This window comes from Halichoerus grypus, chromosome 13 (genome assembly GCF_964656455.1).
Source record: "Halichoerus grypus chromosome 13, mHalGry1.hap1.1, whole genome shotgun sequence".
In the NCBI taxonomy this organism is placed as follows: Eukaryota; Metazoa; Chordata; class Mammalia; order Carnivora; family Phocidae; genus Halichoerus; species Halichoerus grypus.
Window position 1 is genome coordinate 84,707,867 of NC_135724.1, and position 18,272 is coordinate 84,726,138.

Consider the following 18,272-nt stretch of genomic DNA (forward strand, 5'->3'; position numbering starts at 1 on the left):
CTGCATTTGTCACGTTGTCGTGAGTCCTTAAAACCTTCAGGACCAGCCCAGTCGGCACCAGGCACTCGGGAGCCCCTGGTCTGGTATCTTTGTTCCAATCAGGAAGGACAGTTCTTTGGTCTCTGCATCTCGAGGCTCCAGGAGCCTCCCTTGTCCTCAGACTTACTGATTACTGGTATGAACCTTCACTAGCCCCTGTTGTTGAGTTAGTTTTGTCCACAGATTGGATTAGGGTTCCCTTCAAAACCCGCTTTTGCCACCATAAGAAGACTTCTCTTGACGCAGTTCTGTGACTTTCTTAACGAGCCATCACCCCAAAATCATCAGCCACCTTAGCGTTCACTTCACTTGCTCATCCTGAACCTGAATAATATTTTTTGACCAAAGCAAGTCCTCCTTTTAGGCACACAGACTTGCCAGGAGCGAGGGCCCATTTCCTACCTGCTTAGGACCACTAATCCTGGTGCCATGTGGCCACACTCTGCACATGTCCTGGTGTGGCCCCTTGCCCTGGCCTTCTAGAACAAGTGTTCTAGAGTTTGTATTCTATGTATTCGTTTGTTTTTCTTGCTCAATATCCGTCTCTGGCCGACGGGAGAACCATGAGGGCAAGGAGCGGCCGCCTTGCTCACTGCTGGGTGCCCTTTCCCCGACAAGGCCCCAGGCAGGCATAGCTCCATGAATATGTGTGGACGGAGTAAACAGATGCAGGAAGAAGGGTTTCTGCCCCTCTCTCTGCGCCTGGAAGGCTGGGTCATCCTGGCCTTTGTGCCGCAAGCCTCAGGCACACAGTAGGATTGGTGATGGAGGGTTCGTCCTCCAACGGTTGTCCCGCGTGGAAGCAGAGTGGAGATGGTGCCAGCACCGATTCCAGGGACAGTCACAGCTCCTGCCGGGTGTACCGGTTGATGCCCACCCCACGAGCTACCCTTTGCTTTGTTCTAACCCTTTCCCACTTCCTGGAATCGTGGACAGGCTCATTTCCTTGGTGTCTGACTTCCCTGTTAGAAAGTCCATTCCACGAGGCAGGTACCTTGTCCGCTTGCTCCCTGCTGAACCTCAGCACCTGGAAGGAGGGCAGTGCTGGGCGCTGAGTGAACCCCAGGGCGCTTACGCCGTGCCCGGCCCTGCACCGAACACTTCCGGTTCCTCGGTGCGCAACTCAGAGCTCCTGGGGAAATTACTGTCCTCCTTGTCCTCTCCTAGCTCTGCGGCCGGGCGAGCCACCATCCTTCTCTGAGGCTCGGTTTCGGCATCCGTAAAATGGGCATGATGACCATGCTGAACTCTCAGGGCGTAGGTGAGAGTATGGTGAGACACTGCAGGGAAAGCATCAGTACTCTGCCCCTCTGGTGCAAGCCGGAGCGGATGGCTCATCATTCAGCCATGAGCACCAGCTTCTGCTGAGCTGGGGTGACCCCAGTGGGTGCCACGCAGGCCCTCTTCCCCAGAAGAGGCCTGGTGGAGGGCAGCTGAGAGTCCCACTAGGAGCAGGGGCAGGCCGTGTGGACAGAAACGTTCTGGAGCTCCCGGAGAGGCTTGGCAGAGACCATGTACCCGAGTCTGCCCTGCCCCACTGAGCCCTGCTTCCCGGGGCCTGGACTGCCCTGTTGAGAGCCTCCCAGACAGACTTCCCCTGACAGGCCCTGCCTCTCGGGGCCGACGAGACTCATACAAAGGAGGCTGCGGAGCCCGGCCGAGGGGCCCAGCTGCAGGCCTGATTTCAGACGGGGCGCTGTGCGTGTCTGGACTGATTTCAAGCCCTGCTGAGGTCCGCATCACCAGGTGCATTCCTACAGAGCTCCCCTCCTGGGCCTCTTTTTGCCCTTTCTGTACCTTTTCTTACACGAATCGCATTCATAGCCCCCTCCCCAGCCTCCTGTGCCATTCCTTTTCACGTGCTCCTCCCCCACGCCGGGGCTCCACCTCGTTCCTGAAGCTTCCCCGATCCCCATCGCACTCAGCCAGCCCCCAAGCCCTAGATTTTCTCAGGCCCCGAAAGAGGGGAGCGGGGAGGGGAGTGGACGGAGCTTTTATTTTTCCAGCCCCCCCTCCTTCTTTTCTGGAAAGCTTCCCGTTCCCTGTACCAGTCTCGAGGGAGGGGGACAGTGTGTTTTATCTCCCCACAACCAAGACCCTCACCTCCAGATAAAGGGCTCAGAGTCGGGGGAGGTCCTGAAAAGCTGCTTGCAACTGATAACAGTCTCTGCTGTCAGCCTTCAGCGCCCAGAGCTGGGAAGGGGGGAGAAGCCGCGGTAAATTCTGCGGCCTGATTATAATAAAGCCCCATGTGGCGATGCGTGACTGGGTTTTATTGTGCTGACTACAGACGGAAGCACATTCTCCCCTGCCTGCCCCAGCCCCCTCCAGCCCACCTGACTTTGAAATCCTTCCCCCCACTCGCACTCCCACCCTCTGGCCCAGCCCCGCTTGCCTTCCTTACTTCTTCCCTCTTTCTCTGGTTCCTGGTGGTTTTGTTGGCAAACATCTGTTTGAGTTTCACAGTATCTCATTTTCCTTTCTCGTCTTTGTCTCCCCACTCGGGCCAGGAGCAGAAGAAGTGCGTTTAAAAATGGCCTTTGGCTTCGCTGCCGTGGCACGTGGCCTCCACGTCACACCTGTCTGGACAGGGACGCGGGTGTGTGGGCCGCAGCAGGGCCTGGCCCGGCCGCTCAGGGAGCAGAAGCCCTTCCCAGGGGTGTGGCTGGTAGGGACACAGTCCCCCAGACTCGGAGGTGTGGGCCACACCGCTAGTGAGTGGCATCACCGGGACTCTGACCCAGATCACCCCTTCCTAAGGCCTGTGTGCTTTTCACAGCTCTCTGCTGCTCCTGGCTGGTCTGTGGGCCCCTTCTCAATTTTTCCAGGCCCCCCATTTTCAGCAGATCTCAAGACCAGCCCCCTTGTCTTGTTCGTTCTCCCAGCATCCCAGGGGCAGTTACGGGTACAGGCAGGTGGTTGCTGGGGACACAGAGGTTTAGAGAAACCACAGACGTCTCTGCTGTTGGAGGATGACCAGGCCACATTTAATCATGTCTTTTATTTCAAGCTGGATATCCCTTCCGGATGTTGGGGGTCAGGGCTGTTGGCCGACTGATTAGCAGTTGGAGCCGGTGAGCCAGGCCAGCCACACACCTGGGGCGGACGTAGGTCCTGGCCGCCCTCACAGTCCCCTTGTTCTTCCCAGGCAGGGCCAAGGGCACCTCATTCGCCATGGAAAGGATCAGTCTTCTGTTCCTGGGGGGCCAACCCTAACTGTAAGCTCAGCTCAGCTCTTGCTAAACCCAAACATCCCATCTCCAGGGCAGGTGCCTCCGACCTTTCACACAGCTCTTTGAAGCCGGGCAAGGAAGCAGGATGGAGCTGGGCTCCCCTGAGCTGCTGTCCTGGGAGGCTTGGAACCCCTGGGACACCGGGAACTGGCTGAATGCTGGGCCCTGAATGCTGGCGGTCTTTGCTGGCGGCCTGTGCCCAGGCTGGGTGTGGGCAGCAGTACACAAAGGCCGATGAGCTGGTTGGTGTATTGGTTGACCACTGCCTAGTACAGAAGCCACAGGCTGTTGAGTTAGTTGCCGAGATTTAAAAACCATGGGTTTTTCTGTAAAAAGATGGATTTTCAGCTTCTCTTGGAAGACCTGTACGTGGGACCACCCTGAGTTGACCTCCCATGGCAGCAGTTGGCTGGTATCAAGCAGGGGCTGCCCCCTTAAGCTAACCACGAGCCTTCTTGGTCACCATCATCCCCACCTCTGTCTTCTCTTTCAAGAGAATTTCTTTGGTCTTCCGTGAACCTCTCTCCTGACCTGAAGATCGCTCAGATTTAGGGTTCAGAGGCGGCAGCAACCTCCAGCATTGGTCACGGGCCGCCCACTTTTTGTGATGTGGCTCCCGTGGTCATTAATGAGACAGTCCACCTGGGGCATCGAGCCCAGTGCCTGGCACATGGGGCCGGGGTGGGAGGCTGTCTAATCAGCCGTCCTTCCTCCCCCCCCCCCCCCCCCTCAAATTTCATCTCCGGGATGGCAAATACAAGGAGAGCCAGTGGGGTGGAAGTGTCATTCCCAGCTGAAGGTCGTGGTTTTCAGCTTGATTGAAGCTCTCATTCAGACCCCGAAGTCTTAGCTACTTTGCATAGCTTTGCCTCCCCGTCATTAGCAATACTTTGTCCACCCTGCTTTGCTTTGAGCGTTGAGTACAATAGCCACACCATGGAGTCCCTGGTTGGGTAAATTGTGTTAGTGTCTTGGGTGGGGGAGGAGCCTTTGTGTTGATTTCTTCTTTTTTGTCCTGGAGTGAGGGTCTGGGTTCTGGGTTCACCTCCGGGGGAGCAGGAGGGGCCAAGGCTGTCTGTTCAACTGATGTGAGGCAGACAACATTATCACGGCTGCCCGTGGCCATCGGGGCTTGAAAGGGTTGTTTTATGACAAATCAGTTGAAGTTTAATTAGGCCTCGCAAGCATTCAGCTTGCCTCACGATGGGCAGGGGAGGCAGACATGAGGCGGTGTGGGTACTTGGCGTGAGAGTGGGGGGTGCGGATTTGAACCCCAAGAAGCTTGAAGTGTTTGAGTGCAGGTGTGGGGGAGGAGAGGGCTGTATCTGTCAGCCAGGAGCTGGGGCCTGGGGCCTGGGGCCTGGGGCCTGTGCCAGGCAGGGTGGGCCAGGTTTGGATCTGTGTGGAGGGACGGGCCCCCTGCTCCGAACCACACGGGTGTGAGGGTGTTGTCTCGTGACCGCTTTGAAGAACCTCCAAGATGGGCTTCGATTTGCACAGGGTGTGGGAGGAACCTCAGAAGCTTGTGTGCGGAGGTGGGATGTGACCCCGGGCCCTGACCATGTGACATGGGGAAATCAGGGAGGTTGCACTGTGCACATTTCCTCATAGCAGGACTTCTAAGAGGTCACGGTGCTGGTCTCCTCCTTCTGAGCCTTCTGTCACCCCGAGGTGACGTCCGCACACATCACCACGGCTGACCCTGACCCTCACCCTGCGGATGCATGGCCTCCTATTTGCTCTTCCCCCTTCCTGAAATGCTCTTCCTTCCGAGTAGGTGGGACAAGAGGGCTGGGGTCACAGAAACAACAGCCCTCTGTAACCCCGTTCTCCAGAAGCACCCAGGAGCACGTTCTGCGCCCCCTTCCAGCTTCACTCCCTGCGTGTGTCTCTCCGGAACTGCGTGTATGGAATGAGATTGGCCTTATGCTGTTTATCGGTTCAGATCTTAATTTTTCTTGTAATTTTTATATCATAAGCGTAATTCTTTGTCCTCACACATCCTTTTGGAAATATTTTTAATGAACACCTATCATCCCGACCTCTGGTGACACTGTAACATTCCTAGTGTCCCATTTATGAGTATTTAGCGGTTCGTTTGTTTTCAGTTTTTGTCATGTGCAGCTCTGAGTTTATGTTGTCAGCACAGATCAGGCACTCTGACGTGTGGGGCTCTCCAAAGTTACGTACACTGGGGATTCTAATCGAACGTAACATCCCTGAGGTTCATGAGGTATTTAGAGGGTTCTAAGTTTTGCTGCCATTCTGTAATTTTTCAAAAGTTTTGAGTCACGTTTTAATTTGAAAGTTCGCTCTGTATCGCTTTGTGGAAAAGTAACCCGTTACTTAAGTTTGTGGTTCAGTAAAACAGTTCACACAGTAATTTATATCAAGGTTCACGTTGGTGTGGGTTAGTCCAAGGCTCAGACTTCTGGTCTGGGTTTCATATTCCTTTAAAAGAGAGGCCGGAGGCAGGACAGCCTCGCCCCCCTTCCCGGTCTCCCCCCGCCCCAGGTTCCCCCAAAGAGCGGCTAGAACCCCACGCCAGCTGGGAATCCATGCCCCTTCCCGACGCTGCCCGCAGAGAGGCGGAACCCCTCTGGTCTAGCAGGTTCTGTGCTATAGGCCCTGGGGCTCAGACCTTTCGTGGATTTGCCATCTAATGGATTTGTGTTTGGGGGGGACGCAGTGCCAGACAACGAGACCCCAGGAGGTGAAAAGCCAGCAGAGGGAGGAGCTGCGGACTGTCCAGAGAAGGTGGAAGAAGAGGAGGAGGAGGAGGAGGAGGAGGAGGAGAGCCTCCCCGGATGTACTCTGTTTATTAAGAACCTCAACTTCAGCACGACGGAGGAGACCCTGAAGGGAGTGAGTGATGGTTGAGAACAACGGGGAAGGGGATCGTGGGGCGGGGAAGCCCGTCTGCTGATGCGCTGCCTGGTTTATTCGGCCTGTAAATCTGGTTCGCGCTGATATGGGGCTTCACAGCCAGCCACCGGCCCCTCCACGTCCCTGCTGGGCTGTCCCGTAGGCATCTCCCCCAGGGACTTGAGTCACAGGCAGACCCGCCTGGGGGCTGGGAGGGGCACCCACAGACATGGAAGGGGACGTGTCAGGGCGGCTAGGGAGGCGTGTGCAGTGTGAAAGCTGTCGTCTGTGTGTGTTAGTGTTGCCCATTCAGAAAACAAAGCCACCCCCCACCTCTGCGCCCCGCCAATTGTTTCTGTGGTGTTAACTACCCAAAAGCAAATGTTAGCACCACCTCCTGGCCTGATGGGAGCAGGCAGAAGACCCAGGAATGAGTGTGGGGCAGCCCTGCCTGAAATCCCTGGACAGGATGTGGGTTTTGCATTCTTGGGGGGTGGGGCGGAGGGTACAAAGATGGGCATCTCCAAGTAGGTGTTTGGGAAATGTCAAGTGGGTCCTACACTGAGTGGGGTTGGGGGGCCTTGTGAAGGAATTGGCCAGAGATAGGGAAATGGAGCCTCCGGTTCCAAAGGATTATTAGGGTCTGCAAGCTCCCGCGCTGGGCTGAGACCTGCTATGGGGAGACTCCTCATTTCTATGAACTGGGTTTGACACATTTTTATTTATGCATAAATCAATGATTATTAGCAGGCTGACAGCCATGGATTGGTTCTGAAAAAAAAACAAGATGGCCATAAGGATTGAACTCACTGACTTCTAAAAACTCTTTTGAGTTCCAAAATCCCACAAATGGACTCAAGAGGGGGGATGGGGTCCACTGAGTCCCAGAGGCAGGATGGTGGTGGGTGGGTGGAAGGGAGGCCAGCCTGCATCCGGAGGGAGAGATTGAGGTGTCTCCTCTTTGGGGAGGCAAGAGGTCAGAGCGTGCACCGTGAGGCCATCTGGCTAAGTCTGTGATGTGACTGTCCTCTTGCCGGTTGGGAGTGGCCACGGCAGAGGGGCACGTCGGCCAAAGCAGCAGCATCTTCAGGGCAGAGATTTACTGTATGGAGCAACTGGAAACCCACCCTGGGACTTCTCGTTGGCTGCTTCCTGAATCCATTTTGGTTCGGTTTGGGTTTGCATTTGTAAAGAGGCAGGCCCCCAGTAGTGCCAGATTGCTTCGAAGAGCTGAAGGCAGCGTGTAGTTTGTGTTCGTTCCCGCTGTGCCGGCTCTTCCGGGTCTGGTAAGGGAACGTCATCAGGAATCGTTGCTTCCTGGAAGATGCACCCAAGCTTCAGACTCGGGAGCTGGGAGTCGCCACTAGGGTGATATCCAGGTTCCACACACATAGCTGTGAGGCCTGAGCTTCAGGGGGTCAGGTCACTGTCCCAGGGCCACAAGCCCATCAGGGGCTCTGCAGGGAACGGCGTCCAACCCTCGTGTTGCCCCAAGTTAGGGGTCAGACTGCCTGGACGTGGATCCCGGCCTCACTCTCGGCTAACAGTGCAAGCCTGGGTGAGTCCCTTATCCTGTCTGTGCCTCAGTCTCCCCGTCTGTACAGTGGGGATGTTAGGAGAATCTTCCCGTGGAGTGGTTTGTTTGTTTGTTTATTTTAAGATTTTTTTTTTTTTTTTTAAAGATTTTATTTATTCATTTGAGAGAGAGAGAGAGAGCACATGAGAGGGGGGAGGGTCAGAGGGAGAAGCAGACTCCCCGGTGAGCAAGAGCCTGATGCGGGACTCGATCCCAGGACTCCAGGATCATGACCTGAGCCGAAGGCAGTCGCTTACCCAACTGAGCCACCCAGGGGCCCTAAGATTTTATTTATTTATTTATTTGAGAGAGTGAGTGAGAGAGAGAGAAGCAGAGGGAGAGGAGGAAGCAGACTCCCCCCTAAGCAGGGAGCCCGACATGGGGCTCAATCCAGGGACTCCGGGATCATGACCTTAGCCAAAGGCAGATGCTTAACTGACTGAGCCACCCAGGCGCCCCTGGTGGAGTGGTTTTAAAGATCTGATTAGGACGAATGAGACTTGAATTAAGAGAGTCCATAAGTGTCCGCACCTTATGCATGATCTGGGTATTAGCTCTGCTGTTAGTCCCGCCCTCTTGGGGCCCATGGCCCCGTACGGAGCCTCTGTATTTTGAGATGTGCCTGCACTAGTTGCAGGATTAGCCTGAAAATAGTGCTGATACACGTTGACATTCCTTTCCAGGTGTTTTCCAAAGTGGGGACGGTGAAGAGCTGCTCTATTTCCAAGAAGAAGAACAAAGCAGGTATTCCCTACAAAAGCACAGTCAGAAAGGATGATTCCAGAAGAACTTGTGGCTTTGGGTGGGGGGGGGGCAGTGAGGGTAACTCTCGCTTGCTCATTTGGAAGGTCCTCACATTCTCATGTGGCCCACCTAAAACAGTCCCTCTTTGTCTGTCCCCGGAGACTCCCAGTGTTCCATGGATGCAGCCGTGCACATCAGGGTCTTCTGAATTTAGACTCCGCCTTGGGCCTTGGACTGTCCCCTGGTCTCAGAGCATTTGATGGCCCACCGGTGTTAACACTGTACCGTAGCAGAAGCCTCTCCCTCCTCCCAGCACCTCTGGGCTCTGGAAATGTCCTAAAGAAGAGCAGGGAGAGACTGATCTTGGGCTTTCCCATTTCCCTTCCAAGAGAAACAACCCAGACGTAGAACCTCTGGAACATTCCACTGAGCCATTCTCCGGGAGCTACAGAGCTGGTTTGGGACATAAGAAAGGCAGCTAAGTACCAAGCGAGCAATGTGAAGGCTCTGTTGCAGGGGCTTCAGGAAAGGAGGTGACCCCTGACGTCCAGGCGGCGAGTTGGGCTGGTAGAGGGGCCGCCAGCTCTGCCTGGGGCTGCCCCTGTGGGTTGTAGGGTCACTGCGTCCCTCTCCGCCATCAGATGCTGTGGAGCCTACCTTTCGGCCCTCAGGAGCACCCCTCAGCGTACTTTAGAAAGAGTTACCTGATCTTTCAGTGCTTTCCAGTATCCGCCGAAGAAACCAGTGTTCACGGTTGTCACAGGGTGGTGCCGCCTGGCAGCCAACAGATCTGTCTGAGGCTCCCTTCTGTGGCCCGCAGAGCCACGTGTGGACAATTTCGTGGACTTTCTTACGGCATCGGTGCCTCATTTGATAGCACGGAGTTGTGAATGGAAACGCAAGCAAGCGGTCCACGCAGTAGGGGCTCGGGTCTTACGAACAATACAGTAGAGGCAAAGATGGGACCAGTGAGCAAGTTGAAGGTGGTGAATCTCGATCCTCATTTGGACCCATCAGACTTGAGCAAGCCCTCTGAGTTCAACTGTGAAAAAAACGAAAGAATAAAATTAATACGTCTGTATAACATGCAGGGGATGGGGGGAAGGAGGCACGCGTCACATTCTGTGCCATAGGGCAAGGTGTAATTAGACAAATGCCCCGTAAAATACCGCTGCCCCCCCCAATTATATATATGTATGTAAAGCACATAGATCTCAAGTTGGGAAGCAAGTGTTTCCGATAAACTTTTGCGATCTCCCTTGTTCTCTGAACCCTTGCTACTCACTGCCTTAGAAGTAGGGGACCAGAGAGGTTTGCATAATGCAGCCGCCCTCCCCGTCTGAACTTGGTATCTGAAACCCAGGCGCAGCTGTAATCGGATGGTCAGAAATACCTGTAAAGGGGAGGGGGTGGGGGGATGGGTAAGCCAGGTGATGGATATTAAGGAGGGCACGTACTGCATGGAGCACTGGGTGTTATACGAAAACAATGAATCATGGATCACTACATCAAAAGCTAATGATACATGGTGACTAACATAACATAATAAGATAAAATAAAAAAAAGAAATATCTGTAAAGGGGAAGTCTTTGGTGCCTTTTGCTTTTCATGCACATATTCATCTTCTGCGTTGTGTGTGGAAGCAGGGGGACGGCCTAGGTAGATGTTGAGCCGCTTGTCATAGTGATGGTCATCCCTGTTCGTTCCTTCTCCCTCCCAAAGGCGGAATTCTATTACGAAGTTAATTATCATGTCAATCATCTGTTAATTAATAGTCAACTGGGCCTCAGGTGATGGCTATATAACTTTGTTGGCTGGTTCTTCAAGATGACTGGTAATACATGGCAAGCCAGGAGCGGAAACCTTTTTGGGAACGAAGGAGGGGTATGAGGAAGAGAGAAAAGAGTGGACATCCAGGGGCCCTCTGGAGCCCTTGCAGTTGGGCTCGTGCTTTCTTCGCTTTCTTGCCCGCCCGTGTCACCCCTGTGATTTCTGCCTCTCTCCTTCAGGGGCGATGCTCTCCATGGGATTTGGATTTGTGGAATACAGGAAGCCAGAGCAAGCCAAGAAGGCTCTCAAGCAGCTCCAGGTAAGGTGGGGATTTCAGCCGAGGTCCTCGGAGGCACTTGCTAGGTAGCGGGGGTGGGGAGGGGGGCTCCCACCTGTCAGCGCTCCTGAAATTGAGCGGGAATGCAGATAAGCCCACATTTTTCTGGGCCCCTCAGTTCCTCCAGTTCTCTAGGGAGGAGAGAACTGTGGCCCAAGAAAAATGAAGACCCCTCCTCAGCACTCTGTCGTCACTGTAGTATGTTCATTAATCCACAGCTCTGTGCCAGGTCTGAGGAAGATGGCAGAGCGGACCTCTGAATAAATACACAGAACCAGGTCATGAGCACTTGGATGGAAATGAAGCAGGCACTTTGATGGGCAGGGAGGGCTACTTTACGATGTGTGGTCAGGGGAGGCCTCTCTTGAGGTGACAGTTGAGCTAATACCTAATGATAAGAAGGAGTCAACTACATAAAGATCTGGGGGGAAAGCAGTCTAGGAGGGGGGAACAGCATGTGCAAAGGGCCTGAGGCAGGGACTCTAATGTAGGAGTGAGCTTAGTCTGTTAGAGAGATACAAAGAGGCCAGTGTGGCAGAGGAGGTGTGGGGTGGGTGGTGCCTGGACCTGGATCTTGCAGGCCTTTTAACGACCTTGGAGTCCAGTTGTAAGGCAGTGAGATTCGATCAGAGGGCTTTGAGCACACCAGCGAAGGGACTCTTATGCTTCCAGACAGCCTCTCCAGCTGCTGTGCAGAGAGTGGATCATAGGGGAGCAGGTGGCATTGAGTCATCCAGGCAGGAAAAGGTGTTGGCCTGGGCGGGGGTGGAGGCAGTGGGGACAAGGGAGCTGAACTCCAAGGTGTTTGGCAGAGACTTCGCATCCTTTTCAGAGAAAAGAACAGTGCCTTCCTGCTGGGTCTGACGTGCAGAGTCAGCCCAGGGCCCTCGGGAGCAGGAGGGGAGCTGAACTGGGGCCCCAGGGAGCAGGACAGTCTGGGATTTGTGCCTCCCCAAAATGAGACCTCTGCTCGGAACAGTGTCCTCAACACTCTTCCCTGATGCCCCCATCCCCAAGGCCTTTGGTGGCAGGGGACAAGGAGCAGTGCCCTCCTCCCCCCCACGCACCTCTTTCTTTCTGCAGACCTCCTTGCTCCCACTGTCTCTTGCCTTTCCCTCGTTCTGCAGCCAGAGCGCTCATGATCATGCCTCTAGATCAGGCTTCTAGACCCAAGTCCGTAGAAGGGCTTCAAGGGGTCCAGGGACCCTTTTAAGCCATTTTCAGAATGTCACGTGCCCGTGTGCACTGTACAAAGGAGGACGTGGCCTGCCTGGCATGAGGCTAGGCAGTGGGAAGGTAAAATAGAGTTGAATCCGGCCCAGTTTACAAGCCAGGGCGTGGCCGGCGGCACACCATTCCCCGGCTCTTGTTCTTCCTCTGAGAGGTGCACCTGGGCCGGGCCCAGCTGGGCGGTTCTCAGTGTGGAAAGGACACGCATACAGGGCCCCCTCCCAGTCCCAGCAGAGCTTCCCGTGCAGGGGAAAGGCCCCAGGGCTATCGGAAATGCAGCAGGGCACGTAGCCGATATGATTTTTTTGTAGAATTTTGATGACCTTGGCTCGAGGCCACTTCACGAAGGGCTGAGTTGGTTTTGGGTAGGATGATGGCGAGGTGAGCCCTCAGGGGCCTCTGCTCTCTTTGAAAGGCTCTCTTGCTCTCCACCAGGGCTCACAGACTCAGATGCCCACAGGGGCCGGGGACTTGGCGGGGCGGGGGGCGTCCAAAGGGGCAGCTGCTTCTTGGCTTCAGCCAGTTACTGTCTCGTGGGGGGCGGGTTGCAACCATACCAGACCTCTGGGCTTTGATTTGTTTGTTGTTTTTTTAAAGAGACACCGGAAGTCCAGCTTTGTTACCAGATGCCGTGTGGGCCCGTCACTGGGCTTGAGCTCTGCACATTCAGTGCTCCAGTCTCTGCCACATAATGCAAGATTCTATAAAACACCCCGCACGGGTCCAGTGTTACCTCCCCGTGTGCACACATATGTGCACATTGCCACAAAGAATTGTTTACACGAAACTACGCGTTGTGTATTTTATGGGAGATTTAAGGGATTTTTGAGGGTAATTTTGTTAATACGCCAGTTTTGCCTTAAGGGACCCACGTGAGAACCTAGCTTTCCTTGCAACTCCTCTTGTGGTTTAGAAATTATTTTTTTAAGCATACAATCTAACCTGAACTCCCGCTCTGCAAGCCAGACCGAAGGTGCTTCCTTTGCCTGCAGATGCTTATAAACGATGGAAAATTCTGTGTCCCTCCAGTGGCATAAAGGTCAAGGCCCACGCATGGCTCGAGAGGACATTGGAAGGCTGGGTCTCTGTGACCACCAGCTGCTGCCTGGGCTCAGCATGAGCCATTTCCAGGAAAAGCTGTTCTCTGTCCTTGATTCCAGCTGGCCCCTCTGCCTGGAAACGTCCTCCCTCTGAAATTTCCTTTCCCCTCTGCGGAAGCCCTCTCTGCTGAAGGGCAGGGGTGCGGGTGAGTATTTCTGGGAGGACAGAGTGACAAGCTGTGTTGTCTTCTCTCTTAGGGTCACGTCGTGGACAGCCACAAGCTGGAAGTGAGGATCTCCGAACGAGCCACCAAGTGAGTCTTTGGTGCCCTGTCTTTGCTTTGACCTGGGGCAGTCCCTTCTGCTCTGGTGCTGGTTCCCCAGCCCCTTGACATGACCCCCCGCCCAAACCCCTCACCATCTGGGACTCTTCCTAATGAAGCTGGTGTCCCATTTGCCAACTCTGAGGCCCGTTTCTGTGAGGAACTGGGACCGCTCCAGTCCTTTGAGTAAATGCTTAACGCACATTTATTATCATCAAAGGAGCAAGAATGGGAAAAACAAGCACGTCCTGCTCATCTTGGTGGTATAAATAACCCAACAAAGAGTTGCAAGTTGCTGGGGCTTTGGACGAATGAGAGAAGCAATAAAAACTTAGACATCCGCCTTTATAGGGCTTTCTTTCTCAGAGCTGGACGACAGAGCCCAGAGACGGCCTCCAGTTAATTCGAAAGAGATTCAGTAGGTGTTCAAGATGGAGACAGACCAGTCTGCCCAGTGACCAGTTTCCTGAAGTGGTGGGGTTTTCTCTAAGAGTTTAGTTTTGTTCCTGTCCTTCTACCCGCTCGTACGTCTAAGTGAGCTGATACCGCTGTGGTGCTTCTAACAGTGCCCGGCACAGAACGTGCCCAGCGTAAGGCGTTATTGTCATCGTCGTGATCATCCACCTGCCTCAGGTGATGAAGGGACTGCCTCTAACAGTCCTAGGGCTGGTTTAAGATATTTGTTTGGTAGTTGTCAGCAGGTTGGTCATTTGTTGTGGTCGTTGAGCAGATGATCTGCCTGTGGCCGCTGCTTTTCCTTCCTTCTCTCTCTCTTTTCAAACTACTCGTGGATCCAGCCCCAGGCTACCTCTGGTATTGTTCGCCCATCCCGGTCTGGGCCGTGTGAGCATCACTGGGGTGAAGGCGGCCTGGTACGGGACGGGTTCCTGACTGTGATGGAACAGTGGGTTTCCAGGCATTGGGCCCCACAGCTTTGGGTTCTAGTCCCAGAGCTGTGTGACCTTGGGTGGCTGACTTGGCCTGAGAAGTAAAACGTGCCCACCGGAGGTTGTGCGTGAAGCGCCTGGCACATGCTGTGCCCATGAGCACTCAGCCGGCGATCTTCCTCTTCCATACCCTATCTACAGGGAGTCAAGCTAAAGTCACCTTGCGAGCTTTCAGTGCCCGGCCAGTGTTGATTGAGTCGTTCTTTTATTCAACAAAAAATCAGAGCCCACTGTGTTCCAGATCCTCTGCCCAGTTGCCAGCAGTGGAGTTTCCTTGTGGTGCTCACATTCTGGGGCAGCGTATTTGGTAGAACCTTCTACGGTGGTGGGATTCTTCTCTGATGTTCTACATCTGTGCTGTCCAATATGGCAGCCACTTGCTGCATGTGGCATTTGAACACTTGAAATGGGGGGAGTGCAGCTTATTATCTATTGGCTGCGTAACAGAGTATCCCAAACCCAGCTTAACACAGCAAACGTTTATCATCCCATGGTCTCTGTGGGTCCGGAACTTGGGAGCAGCTTAGCAGGGTACGTCTGTCTCCGGGTCTCTTGAGGTTACCATGATGATGCTGGCTAGGGTTGCAGTCTCATCTGAAGGCTCCCCAGGGACTAAAGGATCCACTTCCAAGATGGCGCCCTCACAGGGCTGTTGGCAGAAGGCCTCAGTTCCTCACCACATTGGCCTCTCCCTGGATTGCATGAGGGTCTTTACAGCCCATTTCCCACAGAGCCAGTGATCCAAGGGGCAGCAGGAAGGAAGCGACAGTTTCTTTTACGACCTAGTCTCAGGAGTCACTGTTGTGTCTGTCTTCCATTGGTCAGAGAGCACGGGAGGGGACTCCATGAGGGCCTGAATACCATGAGGCAGGGATCATGGGGGACCATCTTGGAGGCTGGCTCTCCCGGCAACTGAGGAGTCAAATTTTGAATTTTGTTTTCATTTAAATTTAACTGGCCATGTGTGGCTTTTGGCCACTATATTGGACAGCACAGCCCTAGAGGACAGACCGTAAAGGGAAACACGAGCAAATATGTACTGTGCGGTTAGGTGGTGGCGAGTGCCAGGAAGGAGAACAAAGCCGGGGGTGGGGGTGAGTTGCTGTTTTAGGGGCGATGCTTAGGGAGGGCCTTTGAGGAGGTGATGTGGAGCAGGCCTGAAGGAAGCGAGTCGTAACAGTCGTCTTCACGACAACTGCCACGATTTATGGAACGTTTAGCTCACGGCGGGCACCATACAGAGTGTTCGACAGGTCCTCAAACCGTATGACCAGGCCGGCACTATTATTAAGGCCATTCTGCAGTTGAGGAAACGGAGGCCCAGAGAGGCCAAGTTACTTGCCCAAGATCACTCAGATCCTGTGTGGCCGACTTGGCTTCCGCACCCCGATCATCAGCTCCCTGCTCGCAGTCCTGCCCTGCTTTGATTCAGGTGCGCGGGTGAGGTGGGGCCACGTTGGAGAGGGCCCTGAGCCCCGGATCAGTTTCCTAACCCCAGCCCGTTTCCACGGCTAGAAGCTGCTCCAGGGCCTCGGGACGTTGGTCCTCGGGTGAACGGTGGAAAGTCTCAAATAAGCCCTTTGGACCACCTGGGGTCTTGCTGCATCCAGAAAGGGACCGTGGAGACTGGATATGGGGAGGAACTGGCCTCGCCCTCGTTAGGGTTCCTCTCTCCAGTCCCACTGGCCCCTGGGTCTCTCAGATGACGGGCAGCAGGGACCCAAAGGTGGGCAGGTGGGCTGACTGGGTGTCCATAGCTGTTTTGAGAAGACGGTTAGGCTCCGTGTCACCCACGGGAGACTACCTCCCTCCCATTTCATCTCTGCCTCATCCACAGCAACTCCTTGAATCCCTCACCTGCACAGAAGACCAGAGTGTCGGCTCTTGGAGGGAGGGCAGGGGAGTCCGTGGAGGGCAGCAGCTGCCTACACCCTGAATAACCTGAACCCTTTCCCCCGACCGTCCAGGCCAGCTCTGACATCCGCTCGGAAGAAACAAGTTCCCAGAAAGCAGACAACGTCAAAGATTCTGGTGCGCAACATCCCGTTCCAGGCTGACAGCCGGGAGATCCGTGAGCTCTTCAGGTGAGAGGCGCTGGTTCGGTCCAAGGGGCAGTGTGTGGGTGGGGAGCCTGCCGGAGCCTTGGAGAAGGTAGCCTTGGGGTCCTTTGATGGCTCCGCCGGAGGCCCAGTGGTCTTTCAGAGGTCATCTTTCGGCTGCCTTTGTTTTATCTCCCTTGAACTCACGCACTGCTTTCCAGAGCAGTATGCAGAAAAATCTCGAAGCAGCCAGGCCTCCTCCTCCTCCAGAGGTGAGACAAAAAGGGAAGCTGATCTCCATCCCCACCCACAGCAGGATGGGGCGGGAGCCCACGTGGCTGAAGCTCAGCTCTACCCACCATCTGCCTGAAATTCTTCCACCCAAGGCGGTCTTCTGGTCTAAGCCAATGGTTCTCCTTCTTGGTATTTTCCAGTCACTTGGTGACTTTTATAAACATACCTTTGCTCAGGCCTCACCCCCAGGGAGCTGGATTTTGTTGGTCAGGGGCGGGGCCCAGACCTTGATATTTTGATCAGAGCTCCTCAGGGGGGTTCGGGCTCTACTGACCAGCTGCAGTTGGGCACCGCCGTCTACATTGCTACTTACGGAGAAGCCATTTCGAAATAAGGATGAATCACCTGCATAGATCATGCCGTCCAGCAGCAGATGCTAGCACGGGGTCAAAAATTCCGGGTTCTGGGACCTGGAAGAGCAGGCTGGGGGGGCGGGGGGCGCAGCTGGAAGGCCAGGTGAGCCCGTGCAGAAAGGCAGGTGTAATCAGACCAGTTTTCCCACATTTCGAAAGAGAAACCAGCAATCGGATTTTTGGGGGGGAATAAGTTGGCAACTAATTTACTTTTCTGAAAATAAACATGGTACAGGACAGAGTCTCTGCCTGTGGCCAGATATAGCCCAAGAGCCACCACTTTGCAACCCCTGTGCTGATACATTACACTGTTGAGCTTTTGAGGTGAATGAGGTCCTGCCCAGAACCAAGCCCTGGATCAAACGTCTCTATGGAGGACATCACAGGAAGATGTTTGAAGCCCAGGCCCTCCCCAGGCAAATGCTGGGTGGTGCAGAGAGAGACCATCTAGCCCTCAGAATGTAACGGCAGATGGAATTAGCCCCAACCGAACAGATAATTTGGGGGGGGCCCCCAAAACGTACAGCACCCTGGCCTGCGGGATCAAGAGAGCTAGGTCCCCGTTAGAATTATCACTTAGCATCTTACTCATTAGGTCAACTTACCGATGTCAACTGTGGATGCAAAATGCAAATCCTGTATTTTGGGGACCAGAAAGAAGTATCTTTGTATGCAGTCTGCCTCTCTGCACTCATTTGGTTTAAAGGATAGGGAGCCATTTATGGGATTTGCTTCAAAAGTCGCCATCCCTCTCGTGTCTGTGCCCCATCGTCCACTAGTGTGCAGTTCATTAACAGGCATGGTTAGCGGGAGCTGTTGCAGACGCCTACCCTGCCGGCTTCTAGTAGCTGAGCCTTAGCTGTGATCCCGGGTCCCCCGCGTAGCAGCAGCAGCCTGGTGAGCTGGGGTCACAACCTGGGGGGGACGTTTTCCATTTCCCCACACCCAGGGAGACGAGAGGAGTACGTGAGTGAGGCCGTTGCAAGAGAGTCCCTATCCTCAGCCCCACACGCCTGCTTGTTTTCACATGCTTCTGCTTTTTAAAGAGAGTCCAATTTAAGAACTGCCAGATCAAAACGGGATTGCTGCAAACAGCACGTGTTGATCAGGAAATAGTATCCCGCCGAAATGACAGTTCCGCTTGTTTCCACAGTGTATTTAGGATGACATTTATCCAGGGAAACAAAAGACCCAGACAGAAAGGGAAAACGCTTTGTTTGATCTCTTGTTTTATATTTATTTTGAGAAGACAGGGAATTAGTGTCCACCGAACGTAATTATGCGCGGCGTCTCTTCTCCCTGCCATTGTTGTGATGGTGGTTTCCGCCAGCCCTTGGAAATGATCGGAAAGCCAGTCTTGGAGGGCTCACCTTGCTTTGTTGTGCACTCGGGCTGGGGGTGGAGGCAGTTCCGAGCGGCGGGCAGCAGGGGTCGCTGTGAGCCTTCTCGGGGCTAAGCTGGTCGGCGAAACCACAGACCCGA

General features: G+C 54.3%; 1 protein-coding gene across 3 annotated transcripts in view; it reads left to right on the forward strand.

Moving 5' to 3' along the window:
* RBM19 (RNA binding motif protein 19) overlaps positions 1–18,272 on the forward strand; it is a 135,092-nt gene that overhangs the window by 26,338 nt on the left and 90,482 nt on the right. For all 3 annotated transcript variants that reach the window (XM_036123735.2, XM_036123736.2, XM_036123739.2), the window contains exons 17-21: positions 5,962–6,137; positions 8,397–8,457; positions 10,467–10,546; positions 13,093–13,148; positions 16,072–16,188. In XM_036123735.2, coding sequence (XP_035979628.2) covers positions 5,962–6,137; positions 8,397–8,457; positions 10,467–10,546; positions 13,093–13,148; positions 16,072–16,188 — 490 coding nt within the window. The remainder of the gene's footprint in view (positions 1–5,961; positions 6,138–8,396; positions 8,458–10,466; positions 10,547–13,092; positions 13,149–16,071; positions 16,189–18,272) is intronic.